Genomic DNA, 24555 nt, shown 5'->3' with positions numbered 1-24555 from the left:
CTAACTTACTTTATTTGTAAGTTAGTCTTATTTCAAGATATTTGCTAAAAAAAATATATGCTTTTGTAGTGTGGAAGAAAAACTTGTCTCTGTTCTTAGATTTTACAGTTTGCATTTATTATCTCCAACAGATTCATCTTGGAACACCTGTTGCCCCGACTGAACACTTCTGGTTTTTCCCTGAAGCAAAAAGTGCTAAACGCAACACTATGATTATGACCTATATAAATAAACACACACACACACACAGAGAGAGGAGGTTTGGTGGCAACAAGTGTGTATTGGCAACCTTAAAAGTGTCGTGCAGAGAGCCTGTGGGACTTCCGCCGTAAAATGGACCCTTCCAGGAGTAATTAGACGGGGGCCCTGGCTTTGATCAGAGTTCTGCTGAAGCATCTGACGGCTACTCATCATACACAGCAGCGCTTGTGAAGTGGCTGCCATGCTCCAGCTACATATTAGGCTGGGTGCAGATCTGACTTGTGCGCTTGGCTGAAAATGAATCGCTTTCAGGTCTGAGTGCAGGAGTGGAGGACTAATCGCACGATCCGCCCGTGACCGATGCCGAAATGCGATGGTTGCTCAAACACAAGCTGGCCCGCGTTCAACTTGGCGAGCCTGAGAGTCATAAATAATGGATGTGCCTTGATCCCTGGCACTGCTGGGATTGATAAGCAGTAAGCCATCAGAAAAGACTGAATTGTTACTAATAGGCACAACCCAACTGTGTAAACAAACCATTCAAATCACTGCTGTGTAAGCAGGGCTTTAAATCCCTCTGTGTGCAGAAGACACAGGCTGGGGGTGGAGGTGAATATTCCCTTGTCAGAGAGGGAGAGAGAGAGGAAAGAAGAAAAAAAAGAAAAAGCGCCAGCGGCTTGTTTGGTAACGCAAACACAACATGAAATTCCTCCTCTATTAAGTATAATTCCAGTGAATCAGGGAACTCATCCCAGTACCAGGATGTGTTGTTGTTCATTTTCCCCAGCATGGCACAAACACACCTGACTCCTCTCTCCACACAAAACCTGTTTTCTTATTGACCTCGACTCAACCAGCAGGTTCTGATTTACAGAAATCAGTGCCTCACAAAGGCTTCTGTATGATTTTGTCACACTGCGACTGCAAACGTCATTTTGTTTTACGACTGGCCGAGACAAAAGCAGTGCATAATTGGGAAGCGAAAAGGAAAAAACGATACAGTTGTAAAACTTCCTTTTGTATCCATCAGTACCTTTGACACACATTATCTTGGGTTTAATTTAAACTCTTTGATCTACTTCATTCCCCGCTGCAAAAACACAAAATCTTATCAAGTATTTTTGGTCTAGTTTCTTGTTTAAATATCTCAGCACACTTAACTTACAAATGTATTTTCAGCAAGACATGAGGGCTTCTTTTAAGTCATTAATATTGATTTGAAAAAATACTAGATTCATCAGCATATTATTTCACTTATAACAAAACATTTTCCCCATGTTATAGGTGAAATAATCTGCCAGTGCAATTTGTAATTTTTTTTTATTAAGCTCCCATTTTTTGCTAATAAGTCACTTGTGAGTTAGTTTTGTCTTATTTCAAGAGTAGAAAGATATTTGCACTAGAAACCAAACCAAAAACACATGTTTTCTATTACAGTCTGTAATATCTGTAGGTAACTCTGCAGCTCCTCCAGAGTTACCTACAGGCTCCAGAGTTAAAATATTGTAATATTTCTGTAGATTTTCTACGTTTATTGATGGACTGAATTTCCGACTGGTTTCACTGGATTTTAGTTATGGTGCGTCAGAGTAAAGGGGGGTTAATACGCAGCCTAACTCTGCTTTAAACTTCACCACAACTTTCTCTCTAACCCGCCCGCTGCTCTCCTTGGTCTTCATGTCGCTGCTTGCTCACTAATGATCTCTAACAAACCAAACAGTTGGTTTTATACTGAGATTAAATCACCCACTGGTAGATTAAATTAGCATTTATAAAATGGCTGAATTACGAAAGCAAAGCATTCACTGGACTTTGTGCAAGTACTGTACATTTAAATGTAAGCGGGGATGAATTCATAAATGCACATCGCACTTTTCAGATATTTCTTAAAACAAATAGTTAAGTTGATGACCATATTTAATCTTCACTACACATTTATCTGCTACTTAGCTTTTTATCAAATAGCCAAAGCTAAAGTTGTAAGAACAGTTTTGCGAGATTCATATGATGCTACTTAAATAAAATGTTAAAGAAAGTACTGCAAAAACAAAACCTCAAGTATTTTAGTCTAGTTTCTAGTGCAACTATCATAATATACTTGAAATGAGACAAGACGAACTTACAAGTAACGTTTTTGCAAGATATAGAAGATTTTTCCTATAAGTGAAATAACCTGAAAGTGGAACTTGTAATTTTTATGATCAACATTTAGAAATTAGTAACTTAAAACAAGCTCCTATATCTTGCAAAAAAAAGTCACTTGTAAGTTAGTTTTGTCTTATTTCAAGTGACATTGAACTCTAAACAAAATTACTTGGTAAGATTTGGGGTTTTTGCAGTGGAGGAATGGCGACTTAAAATCCAAAGCACAGTTCAGGCTCTGTGACATGTATGTCAACACGACGGCTGAACTGAGTCTTCCTTAAAAATCAAAGCGGCTTTCTAAAACCACCGCTTCTTAAGAAGAAGGGGGAAAAAAACACTAAAGAAAAGAAGAAGTTAAGATAAATAGTGGTGCTTGTCCCCTCGCCTCTAACCCGATACTCCCCGTACGCCTCTGTCAATCAGCTAAATGAGGTGGAGAAGCCAAACGCAGGCGAGGAGAAACAGAAAAGGAGAGCCAAGGATTAGGAGGCAAAAAAAAAAAAACTAAAGAAAAAACTGATCATTTAATGGTGTGATCACAGGGAGAAGGATTTATGTAGCAAAAACAACACGAGGTGATGCACAATGATCCAATCAGAGATGTTTGAAGCAGTTTGTTTAGATGATCTTAAACCTCAGCATTTACGCTCCATCATATGCAAAGCACACACACACGCCCCCCCCTTCACACACACACACAGAGCAGGTAACCATCCCAGCCCTCCAGCTACAAACTTTTAAGAGCGCAACTATGTGCTGCTGCTGGTGTGTGTGCGTGTGTGTGTTTGCAGTGCAGAGAGCGAGCGCAGTCGCTGCTGCTGAGAGCATTTAGGGTGGAGGAGGACGGCGAGTTGACTGATGGGATCCAGTGGCTCACACAGGGCGCGGTGCTCAGGTGTTAACGTGTAATTATGGGCCTTTCATTGGTCACAATGTGAATTACACAGGCGAGGAACAACACGGCCGCACAATGCAGAGAGCCGCTTAATCACAATCATTTGAAAGAAAGAAAGAAAAAAGAAAAGAAAAAAACTGTTGGTGGGAATCACACGTGATTGGTCCGCAGGACATTCAACACGTGGCGCGACCAAAAGAAACGAATGCAGCAACGCAACTGTACTGCTGCTAAACTAGTACTGGTAGAAAACTGCAAAAGGAGAGTTTGCAGGGATATGTGTGTGTGTGTGCGCCGTTACTTTCTAAATCCTGCTGAAGTTCCCCGTGACAAGGAAAGAGGGAGAAAAGAAGAGAGAAAGAGAGACTTCCTCTGCAGCGCAGGTTGAGGCAGGCCCACAGCTGTAGCGTTCTTCTCTCCCTGACAGGCGCTGCGGGCGCATGCAGGAGTCAAGTCCTGACAAACATCAGGCCTTAAACAAGCACTGTTTGGCGCCTCTGGTCTTGTCTTCTTCATTCCTGACATGTCATGTCATGCCTGGAGCGTCTTCCAAACCTGTTTAAATCAACAATAATCCAAAAGAGCGGCTTCGCCCCCCCCCTCCGTTCCCCTCTTTCCTCCTTTTCCTGCTTTTTGAGAAGCAAGAAGAGAAGAAACCGCTTCTTTATTTAAATAAATTGAACGTTTTAGAGGACCGTTTCCATCCCCCAAAAGAGAGATATGTCTGCTGGTTGTCAGCAGAACTTATCTTGGCCAACCGATCATGTGATGACACGCGTCCTGAGGCTAACCTGTACGCTGCCCTGTGGCCGCTCGTAGTTTGAGGATCCAATACACATCACTCTCCTGATCAATTCTCTCCATCCTGCACTTTTTTTTGGTTAAAAATAATCAATAAAGCAACCATAAAAACCAGATGTGTATTAATTTAGGAGAAAAGGTAAAACTGTTCGTATTGCTTAAAATTATTTCCAAAATCTGTTTTTGTAGCTCGACTGTTTAGTGGGACTGTAAAGTAAAATATTCTATGATGTTGTATGATGTTTTAAAGTTTTTGAAACAGGTCGTTGTTGAAAATAATTTATTCTCAATCAACTTACGTGGATAAATAAAGGTAATATAAAAACTTTTAAAAATCTGGTTTAAGCAACTAACTGGCAGGGAAACAATTGAAACACTGCAAAAACACAAACTCTCACCAAGTATTTTGGTGTAGTTTCTAGTTCAAGTGTCTTAGTTCACTTGAAAGACAAAACAAATTCACTAATTCATTTTCTGCAAAATGTAGGAGCTTGTTTTATGTCAATAATTCTTTGTTTTGGTGAAAAAGTGCCAGTTCTCCCATGTTACGAGTTAAATAATCTGCCAGTGGAACTAGCCCTTTGTTATCAATATTAAGGAATTATTGACTCAAAACAAACATATCTTTCTGAAAGGTTATTTGTAAGTTGGTTTTGTCTAATTTCAAGTGCACAAAGATACTTAAACTAGAAACTACACCAAAAATACTTTGTGAGATTTTGTGTTTTTGCATTGTAACAATCGTTTCCCTGCCTGATTCCTTGACTGTTTTTGTCATTGCCATTTCTCTTTTTCTTCGAGTTGTCCAGCTAATATTTTGTGTTTTTGATGTATAAAGTGTAAATAAATAAAAAATCAATAATAATATTTGTTAAAAAAAAAAAAGATTTTTTTTTTTAAAGGAAGTATATTCCAAGTAAAAAACAGTGAAGCAAAGTTGCGCAGCACCGAGCCCAAAGAAGAAAAAAAAAACAACTCTGGTAATTGTAGCTGTAGAAGAATGTGCTTTTCCATGACGATCATGGAGAGATCCCAAAGCTGTCATAAAACCTTTCCAATTCTGCCTTGGAAAAAAAAAAAAAAAATTCCCCCTCCACCTTTTTTCCCATCTGCGGCTCTCAGGGCTTGTCTCTCTCCGTGCGATGGGCGAGTCGCGACAGGCTCATTGACACAAACAAGTCTCGGCCCAATTTCGTGAGGCGTGGGACGGGCCCGCAGATGTTCCAGGGGCAAGCTGCGTCTTGCTGCCTTTCGCTGGAACACTCTTCTCTTTGAGCATTCACAGCCTGTCCTCCTCCTCCTGCGGCGCAATGTGAGATGCAGCCATCAAGCTTAACTCTCCTCAAAAAGACAGAGCCCTCTGCGAGAGCACAGGGTTCAGGAAAGAGGCACACGGTATTTACACAAGTATTACCTACAGGCCGTCAATCCATTACTGTAATCCCCCCCTGAGCTCTGCGGCGGCCCACCGATAGCCCGGACCATGGCCGCTTTCTGACGGCGGCGGATAATACACACGGCAAACACCACCAATCTTTCGCAATGACAATGGTCGCCTCATTTGCTACACTCCATTAATTCACAAAAAAAGGAGATAAAACTGCATAATTGTTTGACCTTTAACCTGACCCATTAGGTCGGAGGCCGTCAGCGGGGGGGAAACCGTGTGGGAGACGTTCTGGGAAGGGTTGACGTGTTGTGTGTATGTATTCATGTGTGTGTGTCACACTCATCCTAGACAGGAAGAGGTTAAGGTGTGGGTTAGGGATTAGGTGTGTCTCCGTAAGAACAGTCATCAAAAAGTACAGTACACAGTCCATTAAGTCCCGTGGAAGATCCCACAGGTCTTCAAAAAAAAAAAAAGAAAAGAAAAGAAGAAAGACAAAAAAGGGGCATTAGTGGATCTGTGCAGCGCCGGTGACATCTTCGGTGGCTCTCTGCCATCCGTCCGTCAGTCCAGCCGTTGAGCTATTGGGCTGAGATTAAGGAGAGCTTTGAGGCAGAGCTCCTGAGATCAGGCGAGGGAGGCTCCTTTAAGACGAGAAGCAAAGCTGTAATCGCTCGTCTTTTAGGACGAGGCTGAAAAAAAAGGACTCCCTGTGAGGCCAAGGAGGGGAAAAATATATATATAATTATGTGAAGCAGAGCTGTCACTGCTGATGAATGTCATTAGTCTCATTAGGATTAAGATTCGGGTTGAAAGCTGGCAGGTTTATGATAAACCCCCCCCCCCCCAAAATAACAAGAAAAACATGACGACATCTCCGSWCMKMWGYAGTKTTAAAATAATATCAAATTTAATAACTTCTAAAAATATTTTTTCAACTAAAAAATGAATTAATTTTCTAGGGGGAAAAAAAGCAAAATAATGACTGAATAAATGTGCACACCCCTAAACTAAATGTTTGATTAATCTTTATTTGTTTTAAGCATTCGCTTTTCTTTCCCCATCTTAAATTTATAACACTTGTCCACTCTACTTGCAGAAACTGAGCATGAATTTCACTGCAGGTTGATGATAATTTTCTCTCAGATTTAGCTCTGAACTCCAGTTTAAAGCTTTGATTACCTTGTAGGAAGCCCTGAGCTGGTCATTTAGATGCATGTTTTTCTGTTTATAAAAATTTGTATTTATCGCCAGCGTTCCCGCAGAGATGTGAAGGGTTGTGAGCAAAACCAGACAGGAATGTGGAACCGTTCATAACTCCATTCACTCCGGTTCCATCCAGAGGAGAGCAAGAACAATAAAGGCGAGTTCATGATCAATGTAACTGGTTTTAAAAACTGTTGACTTTTGTGTATTATGGTCCATTTAGTCAGTATGAATATGGTTGTATTTTTGCTATTGGTTCATTTTTTTCCCCTCTGTTGACATTTTTCTGTCTTCTGCTATGAATTAGTTCTCAATCAATTTACTTGTTTAAATGGAGGTTAAATAAAAAAACACAAAGCCCAGAGCATGCTGGTGCCACTACCATGCTTCACTGTGGGTGTGGAGTTCTTTTGGTGATGCTCAGTGTTTTTGTGCCGAACCACGCCTTACTGAACTACATTCTGCAACAAGGTTTTAGGACCAACTGCTGACTGATACATTTGTATAAGGATATTGTTGTAAAATTTGCAAAAAATGTAAACTGTGACTTTAGCTAAAAGAATGCAAATAAACAACTTTGCTGCAAGATGAAGAAAGGCTTCAACAAGGTATTCTCTGTAAGGATGTGCACAGTTACGCAACAAAGTTTTTGCAGCTTTTGTTTTTGTGTTTTTGAGTCCACTTCAAGTTACTTTGTATTTGGTACAATCCCAAAGACTCAACCAAACTTGAAGCAAGAAATGCTTTAAGAGTACTGATGGTTTTTGTATAAACCCCCGCCCCCCAAGAACTTTTAAATGATATTCATATGCAAATCAGTAAGTACTAGGTCAAGGTGTTTGTTGGAGTGTAACAACATTCAGACCAACCCAACCAGTCTTGCATCATCATGTGACTGTGGGACTCCGGCTGTTTCCCCGCGTGAAGTCAGTGATGGGATGTGTAGTAAAGCAGGCTTCTGGGGCGTGCCTCTTGCCAACCACCTCACGGTTCTACTTCAGACAAACACTTTTGTTTTTGGGGCTGTGAAAATGAGAGGGATGAGTGAGGCGGTGTGGGAATTAGGTGACTGGTGCAATCCCACAGTTGGCGTGGCAGGTGAGTAAGGAGAGCACTCCCTGGGGTTTATACGGGAGGCAGAATAAGTTCAAATCGGCGCAGAAGGAGCTGAGGTTTGAAAATCACGGCTGATGATTCAGGACTCTTTATGTAATCATCCACATGTGTCTCAGAAGGTCCGTGATGCAACCGCAGAGGATTTCACATCCTGACTCTCAACGCCGCTGTCCCGTCCCAATACATCGCCCCAAGCCACAATCTTTACAGGCGTCCGCTAGGGAGCATCGGTGCACCAGCCAGTCAGGTTGTCTGAACGGAGCGGCGCGTAAACAAGCAAACAGGTGGAGCGCTGATGCAACAGCTGTCCCTCAGACCTGTCACACACACAACCAGTGCAGGAGCAGCTGGTTGTGTGGCTTCACTGTCACACAGTGACATCTAGCTGCATCGCCGCACCTGGAGCAACGATTCCGCTTGTTTACGACTTTTGTCAACACAGGTGAACTTTGTTCAACTTTAGGGTGAACTGAGGCCGCTATGTCAACAATAATAATTCAATCTTTCTTTAGGTTTTTATTTTTAAACTCTTCAGTCCAGAACATTCGTGCTCACGGTGTTAGTCTGTGAGTTAAAGTGACACTTTAGTAACACATATAGTGTGTTTTAAGACAATTGGTTCAAAGATGTCAGTACTTAGTATCTACCAGCAGGAGGTCACCTGTTATTTTAGTCTAGTCATAATGAGTTGGTTCAGATGTTTTTGTTGGGATCAGAACCACAATGAATGGAAACAGGATGTAATATGAAATCTTCACAGCACAATACACAATTAAATTAGAATACACATGAGATTTAATCATTAATATGATTATTTTCATAGCTACACAAAAAATCACTAAAAGAAATAAACTGATTCACATTAGTACATCAGTATAAACTAGTCTAACGGTCCAACAAGGAAGGAACGAAGATGAACCAACTTGGAGCTTTCTGGACAGATCTGATATTAATATCTGTATTGGTCTAGACTCTAGACATAGAAAATAACATCCTAGATTGTGTATAAGTGATAATACACCCAGTCCAAGGACAGATCTATTCAGTCTAATTCTATGATTTGTGCTCTGAGCGACATCATTCTACATTATTTATTTTACAATACATTTAGGATTCTTAATTGCACTTTCTGAACCATTTGAAGGAAGGTTTGTTGCCATTTATTTTTACATGTTTGATCAAGTTAGTCAACATATTCAGTTTCAGTTTCCTTATTATTATTTTGGCTGATATGCTCTGAACTACACCCACTGAACAAATTAAAGATGTGTTGTTTCTGTTTGACCAAGCTTGTGAAGCTGTTGGTTTATTTAAAAGTGCTGTACTGGTACAGAGTTATCAAATAAATTTGTAATTCAGTACTTTTATGTCTGTTTTTTCTGTATTTACCAATACTAAACCTCAGATATCTGTATTGGTGTTGAAAAAAGTATCCTTAATATTTACTTACTTAAGATTTATATCAGCAGGTTTCACTCTTAAACAAGACGAGGAAAGTAGTGACACAACTGCAATGTGGAAAAAAAAGGGGCAAAAATGTTTGCCTGGTTCAGAAGAATGACAGAAAATAACCAGCAGTCAAGAAATATAAGTAAAGGTTTTAATGTGGACAAAATATTTAACACAGATTCTTTAAATAAGAGTTTGAATCTGTGATTCAATTCTAAGATGGTTTAGAAGCCAAAACACCAGCGAGTCTCATTGATGACTCAGAAGCCACAACAATAGAAAAGGTAGACGCTGAACGGTGAAGCAGATCAAAGACAAAGGACAACATCTAGAAACAAACTGGTGCAGAAAAGAACTTAATGTTTCAGAAATTCTGATTTTTTAAAAATGTTTGATACAAGAATAAGGAACAAAAAGTGGAAACTTCTCAAGAACACCATAGTCACCGACCTGAGACTCATTCAAGCATAAAAGATCCCCCCAAACCCACCAGAGGAGTGTCAACACATGAGAGCAAACTGCAATTTAAACTGTATCTTTAGGGCTTTTTGTTCAGAGTTTGACACAAAACACATTTTCTCTCCTTTCTCTGTTTGTAGAGAGAAGTAGTTTAGGACACATTAATTTTCTGAAATCAGTTTTTAGCTGAAAATCTACAAAAAGACGCTTTGGCTCTCAGGTCCTAAATCTTATACAACCACGACTATCATTCAGGTCATTTCAAAAGGCTCCTGCTAACGAAACATCTTACTTAAAATATCTTGTAGACACAACAATGATTCATTCCTTGAGTTAGGTCCCACTGTTCTGTTTGAGTGATAAAGTGAGAATTTCTGGAAGAGCTCCAAGACTTAAAAAAAGTCAAGTCTGCCAACTTGAACTAAAACTAAATAGCATACAAAATTGGAGAAAAGCTAATTTTCTTTTGAAGTGAATTGATTTTAACCTGAAAGTTTTACTTTTGAGGACAGGGTTGTAAATGTCTTGGGTGGTGACGCTGTCTGTGGTGAGTGATGCTTCCCCCCTCCCTTCCTGTCAGCGAGTTAACTAGAAGTGCCTGAGGTTCAGACGTGATTTGAAGCCATACATCTAAAGTGACATTCCTTCCTTGCCAAGTGTAATTGTGCAATTCAGGACTTTTAACGTACACCTGAATCTGCCTAGAGCATCGGGAGTCAGATAAGGAGTTCAAACGTAAAAGGAGAGTTCCTTTAACCTCTAACCTGAAAAACTGCTTCATACAATGACAGCTAAAACATTTAAGCTTTGGTTCCCTTTAGCATCTGATACTGAAAGCTTACAAAACTGAAGGATGTGTCAAGAAATACAGTTGTTAAAGAAGATTTTAAGAAAGGAAAAGGGTGAAAAAAGCTCAAATGTTAGGAGTTTGGCTACCGCAGTTATCAGTAACTTACCTGGATTTGCCTCAAACTGAACTGATTTTATTTATGGTTTCGGTTGTGTGTGAGCTTTATTACCGCTTTTTTGAAATCGTTTTTGCTTATTGCGTTTGATTTTGGATTTTTAAAATGTCTTCCAGTTCCAGTGTAAAGCATTTTGTACAAAATTAAAAGTTAGTCATTGAGAAGATGAACTTGCGTCATATTCACCTTCCTAAAAGTCCAGCAGAATATGTTATTGATATAGGCCTACTGATGATCATGATGGAAAATTTGTGCCATTTTCAAACTGTTGCTTTATCAAACCTTGGTGATGAAGGCAGAAACCTTCAGAAGAATAGAGCCAGGTCTCCACAGTGAAAACAAAAACAAGAGATGGATGGGTGGGACTCTTACTGTCCAGGTGGCAGACTTGGCTGTGCTGGACTGCTGGAAGGACACGTCGAAGGTGTGCGGCCCGGCGTAGTCTGTGTTGGAGGGGATGGCCGGTGATGGGGACAGGGCGTCGAAGGTGGAGCTGGGCTGGGCGTAGGGCGACGGGGCGGTCACGCTGTTCTGAGCGTGTTCGTTGTTGTAGGGGCTGGTGGAGGTCGAACCGTTGTTCTGCTCCATGCTGTTCAGGAGCCCCAGGTTCGTGTACTGCGACTAGAGAGGAAATGAGCAGAATGATGAGGAGGGAGAACAAAACAAAGGAATGTGGTCAGAAACTACAGTGGATTTTTTTTTTTGTCTTGTTCATTTCACGACTAAAAAGAGAAGAACTGATGACTCAGGGTTTTCCCGGGGTGTATTATCAAAGCTTGGTGGGCCACCAGGCCAAGTGTCGTTCATCTGAAATTGTTTTTTCCACGGCAGTAACAGTGATAGGTTTATAGTTGACTCAGTGAATTGGGGGTCCGCACCAATTGGGCCGTCCCTGCTCCTGCCCGCTGGCCTCACATGGCATTATTTCCTGCTCATGGTGCCTGCTCCTGTACCTTTGAATTTTTGTAACCTGTTAAATATTTTTGTCACAAAAACACAGTGGACCGACTTAGTGCCCCTACCACCAGGTAGCAGGTTTTAATGGGGAAACCCTGTTATTCCTGAAACAGATCTGACACTGAAGTTTAGTGAATTAGGATAAAAGGAAAATTAGGGAGAAAAACATTACAAATATGGACTTCATTAAAACCCTACAAAAATCAACAGAATATGGTTAGCCTCATTAATCAGAAATTTGTTTAAAATAAAAAAATAAATAAAATCTAAATAATCTATTAAATTATCTCCTCTCCATCGGTCGAACTCTCCCGACAGGAGGAATTCAAATGTCAGCCTTCGGACAGGATGGAGAGTAAGCCTGGGTCAGAGCCAGGCCATTCACCCCATTCCTTTCCGTTTATAAATGGCACATTCCTGGACGAGGTGCCGTGTCTCGCTCGTCGGAGGGCCATTAATCTCTCGGGGGGGGGGGGGGGGGGGGGGTGACTCTCGTTTATTTCAAGCTGACCACAGCTGTCCGCCTCACACCCACCACGTTGCCAGGTGTTAGTGTTGTGCCAGGTGACGAGCAAAACACAGAGAGCCAGAAAGAGAGAGAGAGAGAGAGAGAGAACGTGGTTTATACAACAGATAGCCAAGGAGAGGATTTAGAAATCGATGAGCCATGTTTATTACTCATGGATCCATGTGCTGTGACTCAGGCAGAGACGAAGGAAAGAGTCAGACTGACACACCTGAAAGAGGTCATCTGAGTAAACCTGGATGTGTTTGAGCAACAGAGGTTCACTGTTTGGATGAGGGTCACTTAGCCTCCACCTCACCCCCTCCGGAAACTATGACAACAGAGCTCACGGGAAGCTTTTCTGCAGGACAATTATGGCGGTCATGCAGGTGTTAGGAGACGGGTGTTTAGTGAATGGAGGACAAAAACTCGGACTGAAAGAAAATCTTCTTCTGTTGGAGATTCTCCAGTTTTTTTAAAACACACACACACCGTCTCTCACAAAGGACTAAACACACATAAGCATTAGGAGGGCTTCAACTCAATAGGCTGCAGAGTCCATGTGATCCGAAAGCAGCAAAAAAAGATACGATCGAACGGTTTCGTTTCAAAGCTAGATACGTTATTAGTGAACCGACCTTTTCTGCATAAAAAAAGGGCGGTCCCTGATTGGCTGAGTTTCCTGTTTGGGCGGCGTTTTCCCGTATGTGAGAATGACTGACGATGATATCAGAGCGATCCCTTTGAACTGTGGTGCAACTCCCACTGAGGCGATCAGGCAGTGAGATGACACAGCCACCCATAGCACCTGATGCAGGAGAGCCGGCCATGGGGGATGTGACAGGCACCAATTATCAATCCTGAATTATTCTAAAGAAAGATAAGAAGAGGGGGGAATAAAGCTGATGCTGGCCTGAGACCAAACAGATTAAAGCTAAAAAACAGAAAGCAGAGCGTCTGGCACGCTCCCAAACAATCCTCGTCATGGCTCAACTGAATATTAGGATCAAAGATGAGAATCGGCAGACAAACCCATAATTGGGTAGTTAGCAGTCTCACCTGAGCTCATCGGGTTTTCATGTTTAACTGGCTGGAAGTGAGAGATTCAAAAGAAAAAGGGCTTGTGCAAGGCACTTTTTGCCTCTCTTTGCTTCCTTTAATGAGATCTCATTCCACTATAATACAGTAACTGGTTAATAACCACTTTAGCAGGTCTTAAAAATTCCTCCCGTTTATGGCCGTCAGTGTGCTTGGGCCGCTGGGATGTTGGGAGTAAATCAGCAGTCCTGACATCCTCACAGGCCTTTAATAAAGCTGCTGAAGGGTTTGGCTGACTGTTTCAGGTCTGTTTCTGTGTCTGTGATGAACGCTGACTGAGGGGAACCGCTTCAGGATGGCAGGAGGGGAAAAAAGAAAGAGCGCTGACCTTTACAGCGATTGCCTGTTCGCTGCAATGTTGGAATCCGAATTATGCACAACACATATCAGGAATACCTGGAATACACTTGGCAGCACTAAATTAGGCGGTACTGATAGGGCCAACACATTCCCATTTGGTATGGCATACTAACACATTAAATTACCCTCTGCTCCATTCTGCTGTGTATTTATTGATAAGCCAATGACAGATGCTATTAAAGTATCCATGGCTTTTTTGGAAAACCAAGAGATGCACTGACCAGTTTTCCAATGCAACACTTTGACACATATAAGCTGACTAATGTAAACTTTGTTTTACTTCAATGCGTACATGTAAAGCAGAAAACATGTTGACAATAAAGATGTCCTTTGACAGAAATAAATTTTGAACCAAGCAAAAAAACAAAAACAAAAAAAAAACAATCAAAGGCTTAAACTTTATCCTGCTCTGATGGTTTTTTCATCAAAGCTTTTACCTTTTACCTTTTTTTGTGTGTGCAAAATTCAAAGCTGAATCAAAGTTGTTTTTAATGTGCTTAAGTTGAAAGCAGTTAGTTTTGATGAGTTTAATGAAGACAAAAATCAAATCAGATTTAAATAGACAAGAAAATTTAACGTTACCAAACTAAAATCAGATCTGTTGGCTGTGGCTCGTACTGAGCCAGGTTCTGCTGGAGGTTTCTTCCTGTTAAAGGGGAGTTTTTCCTCTCCACTGTGATCGCTACACACTCTGTATGAGTGGTTGCTCTAACAACTCAAGCATTGTGCTAGTCCAGGAGGAGTGAATGCTGCAAGTCGTTGACTGGATGCAACCTGCTGGGTTTCCTTATTCCAAGTGGTTTAAAAAAGTTTCTAACTCAGAATGATGTACTGTTTGATAACTAGAATCAGATGGAATGGGTTGAAATGCTGTGAATTGTCATGCATGTTCAGTATGAGCTATATAAATAAACTAAACTGCACTTTAACTGGCCAGAGCTAAATAGGGATTGTTGGTCCATTACATGTCAAAACTCTAATATTTCTTACCAAACTTCAACAAGCGATCCTCTTGCTGCATTTATTGGTCCAGCAGTGATTTTACAACAGACTGGTGGCCTGAGAGACAACAGGAGCCAGAGTAGACCTGGCCTGAGGGGGGAATAACTCCCATTCCAGCCTCTCTGGTGACCCTCCACGCTCCCTGGGCCGGAGTCTAAGAGCATCTGGGGGACTGTGATGAGTGACCACAGGGGTAGGAGGCATTAAAGGCTCAACAGGGGGTGAGTGGGGGCAGGGGGCGTTGAGGTGGGGGCCTGGGTGCGGGTCTATCTGCACCTCATACCTGCTGGGGTGGGCAGAGCAGGTGATTGTATCTACATCAACATACCATTAAAGCAATTAGGAGCCTGGACCAAACAGCAACGCCTGGCCAGCCCTATTCTAATGACCGCAGCGGCTCCCTGGAGACTGGAGACGGGGGCAACCCGATACCCCGTGTGCTGCAGGTATTGAGCTGGACACCACTTAAAGAAGCCCCTCTCCCAGCCCCCTTCACCACCCACCACCACTCTACAACTTAAAAGACACGGACATGACACACCTGCTATCTGCAACCTGCAATCTGAGAATCAATCAACCAGTCAACCTCTGCTCTGGACAGAGGATTGGTGACAGAAAATCGACAGTTTTAGACTAAAGCGGTGATGATGGGAGTCTGAACCCGTTTTTTCTGGTTTTATCTTGTTTGGTTAGCGAACATAATGATTAAACTTGAGTGATTTTAAACAACACCTTATAATGTCTATCTTACAGAAAAAGAGCTACATTTATTTTCGCCCCAGATATTTTGGTCTTCTAAAATGTTTTTTGAACTAACAATTTGCATGTCCTATGTTTATTCTATCAGAGGAATAAAAAAGGAAGAGTTTTATTTTCAAACTGCTCCATAAATGTCCATCGTTACACATCGTCACCTTCCTTAAATGGTCCAAAGCATTTTTTGCCATAATTATTTTAATTTAAAAAAATGATTTGAGCCATTATTTTTAGGAATGTGACAATATTATACCCATTTAAATTAAATGCTTTTTTAAAGTTCTAACAGAACTAAATAGTGTAGGAATGCTGACATTTTGTAAAATGTACAAAATGTCAGTGCCAATAAATAAAACCTCACGATCTTCATGATTGCTCTCATCTACTTCTGCCATGTTTCCATTTCGGTAACCACTGTCTGCAGACAAATGTCTGCCCATAAAAGCATCCAACGGTACGACAAACAGCTTTTTGCACCGTGTAAAATGCCCGCCTAACAACAACCCGACACAAAGCAAATCACGTCCCCTGACTGAGGCCGTGCCCAGCCAGACAGCAGCCATTTCACAAGAGCGAAGGATTCAAACAGGTTTTCAGGTGTTTACATTCCTCTGCTCTGTCTCTTTGCAAAAAGATCCACACAAACATTCACTGGTATATAAAAATAAAACCTCTGAGGGGGAATAAAAAACAAAAATAAACTTAATGGCAAATAATATTGTTGGCACTGTTTCCAGATTTTAAGTCATTAGTTCATTTGTCATGTTTTGGTTCAGCCACCAAGAACCAAGAAAGATTTTTAAGGATTTAATAAGTCAAACTAAAATAAATAAAAAAGGAGAAGGCCTACACTCTTAACGTGTTTTCAACGATGCTGGGGTCCAACATCTGGAGCTGGACCCACGGGCCGACTGGCTGGCCTTACCTCGTTGTAGGAGTTGGTGGTCGCTGTCTCCAGGTACAACATGTTGGCGCTGAGGTTGAGCAGAGCTGCTGCTGTTTGCTCCACTGGCTCCAGGGTTTCACAAATCTCTCCTTCTCTCTCTGAAAGGAGTGGATGTGCACTACGGATGCAAAGTAGACGAGCGGGAGCTTCTTCAGGGATCTATGGGTAGTTGGTTTATAAGTTCTGGAGGAGAGGGGAGGGGTTTGCAGCTACCTGTCCAATACCTGACTCCACACTCCACACCCATCCCCAGAAGAAGAGCCTTCTGAGTCTACCTCGGTGGAGCTGCTCCGAGGTAAATGTTGGAAGGGGAGGGAGGGAATTATTTCGATTTTGTAACTTCAGATCCAGCAGAAACAATGTCAGCTGCTGCAAATTTACTTCATTTCGGGATTTTTCTTAATGCTTACGCAGATTAAATATGTTTAACTTAAAATATATGTATAAAAAATTCCATTAAAGTTATTTATTCCTGTGGATGTTAGACATCTATTGTTTAATTTCCCTCTGGGAATTAAATATTGAATTGCATTAAAGCATAGCAACAAAATACGTTTGAATAAGGGGGATAATGATGAACATGTAAACATGAGAGTGAAACACAGCAGGCTGCAGACTGGAAGAGAGTAAAGTTTGCATATGAATTGATCTCCTCTCCATCCTTTAATCAGTCGAGGGGTTGGGGGGCTCTTTGGGAAACAATGTGGCTCCTGCAGATTGTTTGTATCTACCAGAGATGACTGCAGCAGATCTGTTTAGGAAACATGCATTGTTTCTCAGGTGAAGTACTGGTGATGACAGCAGGATTGCAGCTCTCCAGAATCTCTGGCAATCAAACGCTCGTCATTGGGAGGAATTGACTTCTTTCATTTTCATTTTTGTGAGCTTTACAAGAAAAGAAAACATTTGCAGGAATTATTTTATGCGTTGCCTTGCAAAGGAATTCACGCTCCTTCAACGTTTCTACTTTTGTATCACTACACAAATGTCAGTGACAGATTAACAAAGATTAGTGCATAACCGAGAAGTGGAAGGAAGAGAATAAATGCGCTTAGACTCGCTGTCACAACAAATTTTGTTGAATGACAAATTGTGCCAGTAAACAATAATAACGTTGTTCTGAGTCCATTTTTAAGTGATATATTAATAATGGCATAATAATGCAACCATGCCCTCTCAGACCAATAAATATTCATTTTATAAAGAATACAACACTGAATCTGGAAGATATTTTAAATATGCAATAAAAAATGAAACCTTAACTACAATGGATTATGAACTCTTTCTAAATAAAATTTCTAAAATATTAATCAAAATCGAAATGAACAATCTCATTTCAACTTATTGTGCAATTCATTGATTATTGCAACAGGTTTACATTGCTTTACAAATTTTTAGCGAGTAAAAATCTCAAAATTGTGACAAGCATTTATGTTTAGACCCTTACAGAGCAACTGTCTTCAGACGGCAGCAAATTAGTGAATGAAGTCAATCTAAGTACAAATAATAGAGAAATATACATGAATAAAGGTTTGTTAGAGAACATTAGTGAGCAAACAGCATCTTGAAGACCGAGGAACTCAGCAGAGAGTGAAGTTGTGGGGAAGATTAAATTAGTGAAGTTATAAAACAATATTCCGTCTCATTCGGCATTGTTCAATCAACCGTATGAAAACAGAAAGAGTGCGGCACAACTACAAACCTAACTCTGGAGGAGCGACAGACTGCGCAAGCTCAGGTGGGGCAATCTGCTGACTGGACTACAATGTTAGTTGCACTTTATCAAAGAGCAACTAACATTGTTGTCTTTCTTTTTTGAAAGAAAGATATAGGTATTTCTTTTTGAAGTTTTCCACACACCATGTGATGAGCCATTTGAACTTTCCATACAAATACAATGCAAATAAAAGTTCCTGATAAAAACGTGAACAGAAGCTTTTACTGTTTTTCAGGATTTAAATGCGACAAATATTTTTGTTCAGTTTAACTCTAAAGCCTTAAAAAAAAAAGTTTAAAAAAATATTTTATGCTAAAAATGAGATTACATAAAAGAAACAATAAAAATCTGCAGACTGGTATATTCAACATTAAAAGTTTAAGATGCAAATTGAGCATTGGAGTCACACAGCGCCTAGACAGCAGAGCGGTCAGTGGGACACAAATCACACGCATTGCTGCAGCCAGCGGGGCAGACGCTCTGGTCATGTGGGCTGAGTGATTTGAAGCTATCTGAAAACCTAAGCAGACCTATGATGTGAATTTAGCGTCTCCTATTAATCAACCACACCCTGTTCAGAGCCAGAGGCTACAGGCCTGCAGGTCAGTCTGACACAAAAGGGAAAAATCAACACTTGAAAGAGCTCAATCCAGAGGGCCGAGCCGACGCTTTGGAGGGAGACAACTTGCTTAGCTAAACAAACTTCTAATTAAGCTGAAACAACACAGACTTGTAAAATGCAGTTAGAGTACCTGGTGTTTGTTGTAGAAAACAGTGGCTTCATTCATGCTGCCGGACCTTTAGCTGTCGGATTTAATCTGAGGTGCTTTGTTCTGCATAATGTACCACAAGACAAGTCATCATTCAACCTTACCTTAAGCTTTGAATTAGATCACATTTATATATATTTATACATGTAACAAACAGCAAGATATTAAAGGTCAGCGTAAACGGTGCAAAATGAAATGCAACAGTGTGAAAGGATGTATGGCTATATAGGATCTGCAGCGGGATCAGCAAATCCAGGGGCTCGAACAAAAGAGGCTTTTCTAAAGTTTTTTTCCTCTTTAAGAGCCTGTTCCTAAAGTCGGCCAGATTAGTTTAGTATCAGGTGTCAAACTGCAGTGTCTGGGTAGGCACAGACACCTGACCTAAACACACAGCAAGCTCTCATCCCGACTGACAGATGCAAGCGCTCAATGGAGCATCACCTGGGTGGCGATCCTTCAAATCAGCTCTTCTATTTAAATCTACTTTAGAGCAGCAGTTTCCCGATAATCTGTTGACTAAAAATAAAACAGTTTGGTTTATCAGAGAGCAAAATCTGCATTTGTTTGACCTCTGTGACAAAGAGGACTGTTACTGTAAATCCCTTAAAAACTGGACAAATTGTCCATAAACCTCACAAATTAGTGCTTGCTGTCTAAAGACTCTACAAAACAAAAAGAAAAAAATAAACAGAAGAGAGAAGAGTGGAGTCAAACCAGAGACGCTATGCAACTTCCTCTGATGATTGGCAAGTCAAATCCTGATAGAAAATGAAGACTTGTCGTTGGTCTGTGACGAGATAATGGCTGAACCGATTAATCCAATTAATCGGGATGAATCGACGACTGAAATAATTGTCAACTAATTTAATAAACGATAAATCATTAACTGGAATATAAAGACTCAAAAAAGATTAATAAAGCCTTCTTTGTCTGAAAATATATTCTACCCAAAACTTCAAGTGGTAATTTTAGCTTCACTTGGTTCAAATTCTGTAAAAAAAAAAAAAATCTCTTTATCCAATTATTAACTGGTTAATCCAAAAAATAGACCAGCCCCACACGTGTTGATGTTAGGATTGGTTAGGATGCATTCTTGATCATTTTCTACAGATGATCAAGCTTTCACTAAAGGAACAGTTTCTGCATTAATATTTGTCTTACACTGTTCAAAATTTTTTTTAAACTTTTTTATTTGCACCTACTGATGTATTTCTAATGTGTAAAAAAAGGCTCAAGTGGAGAAATGAAATATCTGCAGAAAGTGTTTTTATACGATTAATCATCAGAATAATCAATTAACAAAATAACTGTTAATTGCAGCCCTAAAAGAGATCAACCAAAAGTATGAACTTTGCTATATTTGTAGTAAATGTTAGGAAAATTGCCTTTGAATCATAAATGTTTTGAATTTAGTAATATACTAAATCTGAACAGATGCAGAAGGAACACTTGCTGAATACAGATTTATAAAACAATAGCCTTTAAATACCCTCCGGTTCCTTTCTTCACATTTTAAAAAAAGTACATTTTAGAAAATAAGAGACAGGACTGTTCTATTGGACCATGAGGAGCTCTTATGACAAACAGCTGCGCCTTAAAAGCACCTCTTCACACGCCGGAGGCAAACTGGCGGAGCATTAAAACTCTCCATCATGTTCTGTTTCTAATCCAGGTTAAACGTCAAGCTGTGCTCCACGATGCTTTCATAATATCAAAATTAAGGTGGTCCATTTCTGTTTTCCCAGGTAAATTGTAGGAAAAAAACTCAAACAGCTAAGGAAGAGTGAATAGAAACATATCAATAGCTTTCACTGTTAGTTTATACTGCGAGGATAAGAGCTGCGGTTTGTTCAGTTTTATAAAAGGCGTAGAAAACGTTCCTGCGCTCCGGCTCAGAGCAAGGGGGGAGGCGGCGCAGCAGAGGTGTGGCCAAACAGCACAAACCCCAACACAAACATGTAATTAGATCTCTGGGACGCCGTGTGTCGATTGAGCTACTCCGCGGTGAAGCCGTTTAAACTCTGACCTGTGACAGAAGAGGACCTCATTCTGTCAGCTTAGCTGCTGCATCTTCCACGCACAGCTGATCAGAGCTTTATCTCCCGGTTAAATCAGCTGTTTGGGCCGGGACAGAGCCTCTCTCCAGCCGCTATTCCTGCTACATTCCTCATGTTATTCAATCTTCTGGTCCACCCCCCACCACCACCTTCTCTGTTCCGACCCCCACCTCTACCTGGAAAAGCACTGATAGATGGGAGCGGAGACCTCTGCAGGAGAGGCAGGTGCTGTGGTAAATTCTTGCCCTGAAGCTATAGAAAAGAAAATTCAGAATAAAAAGAATTTCAGATTAAACACAAACCCTACAACACAAATAGTTTCCCCCCCGGGGTGTTTGAGCGACATAAGAGTGTAGAGAGAGAGATTTAAAAAACGGGGCACACCTTTTCATGAGTGGAAGACGAAGGGGGATAAGGTGAGGTCGGGTTTGCCCACCGCAGCTTTTAATCACAGCAGACTTGATAATAACAGTCGTGGCTTGGTGACTGGCAGGATGCCACGGATGCTCCCTAAGTTGCTGGCGTGCCAATCATTGAGCCACACCCCTCTTTTGGAGTGGAGGAAAGTGGGTGGTGGGGCCATTAATCACCGGTTCAAGAGAGCACACGCCCCCTTGGGGGATGCACAGGGGTAACATCACTCAGCTCCTTAAACAGAAATTTTATTTGCTGTGTTTTTTTTTCTTCTCCCTCTCTGGCTGGACAACGACATTCCAACACAGGGAGGGGAAAACACACACCATCTCTAAGCAGCAAAACCGACAAGTAAATATCCCTCATTAAAGGTCAACCGCAGGCGAGATCATGTAGCGCATGCTTTATTAAATAATTATAGGACATCTAAATATGCACTTATGTTTTCATCGATTTAGTTGAAACTAAACCTGTAAGAATAGCAATATTTCTCTGTAAGTGGAAGTGTCTCTATTCGTATGGGATTTATTTTTTCAAAGGATGCACCAATCCACTTCCAATACCAATAAAGATATCTTTGGTTTAGTATCGGCCAATACCGATCCAATACAGAAAAACAGTGTTGAATTGAATTAAAAAGTTTCTCTCTTTTTTTTTTTTTAAACAGAGACATAAATGTAGTGAATTACAAATTTATTTGATAACTCCGCACCAGTACAGCACATTTAAATACATCAACAACTTCACAAGCTTGTAAAAACAACTTTAATTTGTTCAGTCGGTGCAATTAGGAGTAAAACAGCCAATGGAAAATAAATAATAAAGAAACTGATAAAAAAAACAATAGGGTGGCTACTTTGGTCAAACGTGCAAAAAAATAAAATAAAAAACTGCAACAAACCGTCTTTCAAAGAAAGGGTAAATATGAATTCTAGATGTAATTTAAAATAAGTTAATAATCACTAACGTCGCTGAGAGCACAAAGCATAGAGCTAGGCTAAATAGATCAGCCCTTATGGATCGGACATATTGTCAAGATACCTGATCAAGAATTTGCTTCAATGTTGAGACCAATACAGATATAAATATTGGATCGGTGTATCTCTAGTTTTACCTAGCAACCACATACTACTTATAATAATTCAATAGTAATGTAATGTTGTTGACTGTGTGTTCTAATATACTTTGCATTTTTGGGTTTTTATGATGTAAAGCACTTTGAAAGGCCTTGCTGCTGAAAGGTGCTACACGAATAAAATTTGGCTAGTGATTGAGTGAATGATTGTCTGTGTTGTTAATCCCGTGCGAATGCACCACGTAAAAAGCAGACATTGGGGAGTCATTTATTTATTACATGCTTATTCTGTGCAAATAGGGACAAAGCCTACTAACTTACTGTGATTTGAAAAAACATTGATGCTCAAACCTTTTCACATTTTGTCATATTTTTGGTTGTATAACCAAAAATATCAATGTACTTAGTTGGAATTTGAGCTCAAACTAGCACAAAGCTGTGCAAAGTGAATAGTGTAAACCAGAAGAAAAATTATAGTTTTCAAAATTCTTTCAAAGTAAGATCTGGAAAAACGTCCTGGCTGCAAATCAAGGATTGTTGTTCTGATGAATCCCAGTCCCAAGGGTTTTTTTCTGACAGGTTTTCTTCCAGCATCACTGAATTATCGTCACATCAAGTCTGACCAGCTTCAATGCTCTTGTGGAAGCATCTCTACAGCATGATGCAGCCACCACCATGTTTCACTGTGGAGTCTTTGACAACTAAAATGAGATCGAATGGATTTCATCCTTCAACAACACTATCGGGGTTTCTCTAGGTTTCACCATCTCAAATTTAAGATATTTTAAGACCATTATGATGTAAATTTAAAACCTGCATCTTCATAGAAATGTAGAACGTTGTCCCGCCAACTGGTGATAAATGTCCATTTAACCATGATGGAAGCAAACAAAAAACTAGCTAGCTAGAAAGGGTAAGTTTGTGTTTGGTAGTGTCAGTTTGCTAGTGTATAATATTGTTGCTTGAAACAATCTAAATTACATAATGGTAATGGCATAATAATACAAGAACATATTCTCAAAGATCAATATACTTTAAATTCTAATGAATGTTTCGTCAAGTCACTGGAAGACTTTTAAATGTCCAAAATAAACAATTAAACTACTTTTGATAGAAAGAGAGAAACGATAGAAAAAGAGAGAAAAAGAAAGAGAAAAATTATAAATCATGTAAATGGAAATTGAATTTATTTTAATTTATCATGCGATTCATTGATTTATTGCTTATTGTGACAGACCTAGTCATACCATGCTCTTAAATACTTAGTAACTTTTGTTCAAAGCTTGCGATGTTGTTTAATAATCTACCCAGCTTTAAACTTCTCCACAGCGTTATCCCTGACCTGTCTGCTGCTCTTCATGAGGCTTTTTGTTCACTTATGCTCTCTAACAAATCTCTGAGGACTTCACAGAGCAGCTGCATTTATACTGAGATTAAATCACACACAACTAATCATGTGACTTCTAAGGGAAATGTGTTGCACTTGTTTATTTTTAGATTATCATAGGCATATCATATAGACCCCTTACTACACAAACACTTGTTAGATTTTTATTTGTTAAAATCTTTGAAATTCACTTTCCTTTTGGTTCTCCTTCACAGTTATCCAGTACATTATGTAGGGTGATAAACTGCAATTTGTGTTTGTAACTTACCAAAATGTGAGAAGATTAAGAGTATTAATACTTTTGCAAGGCACTGTATATATTAAAGATTCATGTGTGACAAGGACAGACAAAGAAAGAAACAATGAAAATGTAAAATTTAAACAGTTTTTAAATGTTTTTTTTTTTAATGAAAACATATTATGCTTAAAGTGACAAGCGCTAATAAAGATTAGTTTGATTTTCAGACTGGAGGGGATCATGTGACAATCTAAGTGCCCATCCAACCATGAACGCGGTTTGTGATCTACTGTTCTCAGGAGCCGGGGGGCCACCCAGGTTAAACGCAGCTCAGTCTAGATGAGATAAAATCCTTCCTGACAACATCTCAGACGGTCACAGATAAACCGGCTTTCTCACAGCTCAGCTCAGATCCTCATTTACACAACTGGGCCCAAAGAAATTCCACTGCTAACATGAACATTGAAAGCAGAAAGAGCTTTAGCATTGAAAGTCCTATTGAGGCATACTGAAAGTGATTTCTGATGGTGGGTAAAGAGACAGACGTTACACTGTTCATGTGGCTGATGGCGTCACAGCTTGAAAGCTACAGAATGTTACTTTTACGAATATATATATATATATATATATATATATATATATATATATA

General features: G+C 40.1%; 1 protein-coding gene across 7 annotated transcripts in view; it reads right to left on the bottom strand.

Annotated features, from left to right (window-relative positions):
• Positions 1-24555, bottom strand: part of tp63 (tumor protein p63) — a 40083-nt gene that overhangs the window by 8605 nt on the left and 6923 nt on the right. For 5 of the 7 annotated variants that reach the window (XM_008407663.2, XM_008407662.2, XM_008407658.2 and 2 more), the window contains exon 4: positions 10997-11245. In XM_008407663.2, the coding sequence (XP_008405885.1) occupies positions 10997-11245 (249 nt within the window). Of the gene's footprint in view, positions 1-10996; positions 11246-16227; positions 16487-24555 lie in introns of those variants that run through there. The other 2 variants (XM_008407660.2, XM_008407661.2) reach the window with 2 other exon arrangements.

Source organism: Poecilia reticulata, linkage group LG4, assembly GCF_000633615.1.
Source record: "Poecilia reticulata strain Guanapo linkage group LG4, Guppy_female_1.0+MT, whole genome shotgun sequence".
In the NCBI taxonomy this organism is placed as follows: Eukaryota; Metazoa; Chordata; class Actinopteri; order Cyprinodontiformes; family Poeciliidae; genus Poecilia; species Poecilia reticulata.
The sequence above is the reverse complement of the archived record's forward strand: the minus strand, read 5'-3'. Positions and strand labels throughout refer to the sequence as shown.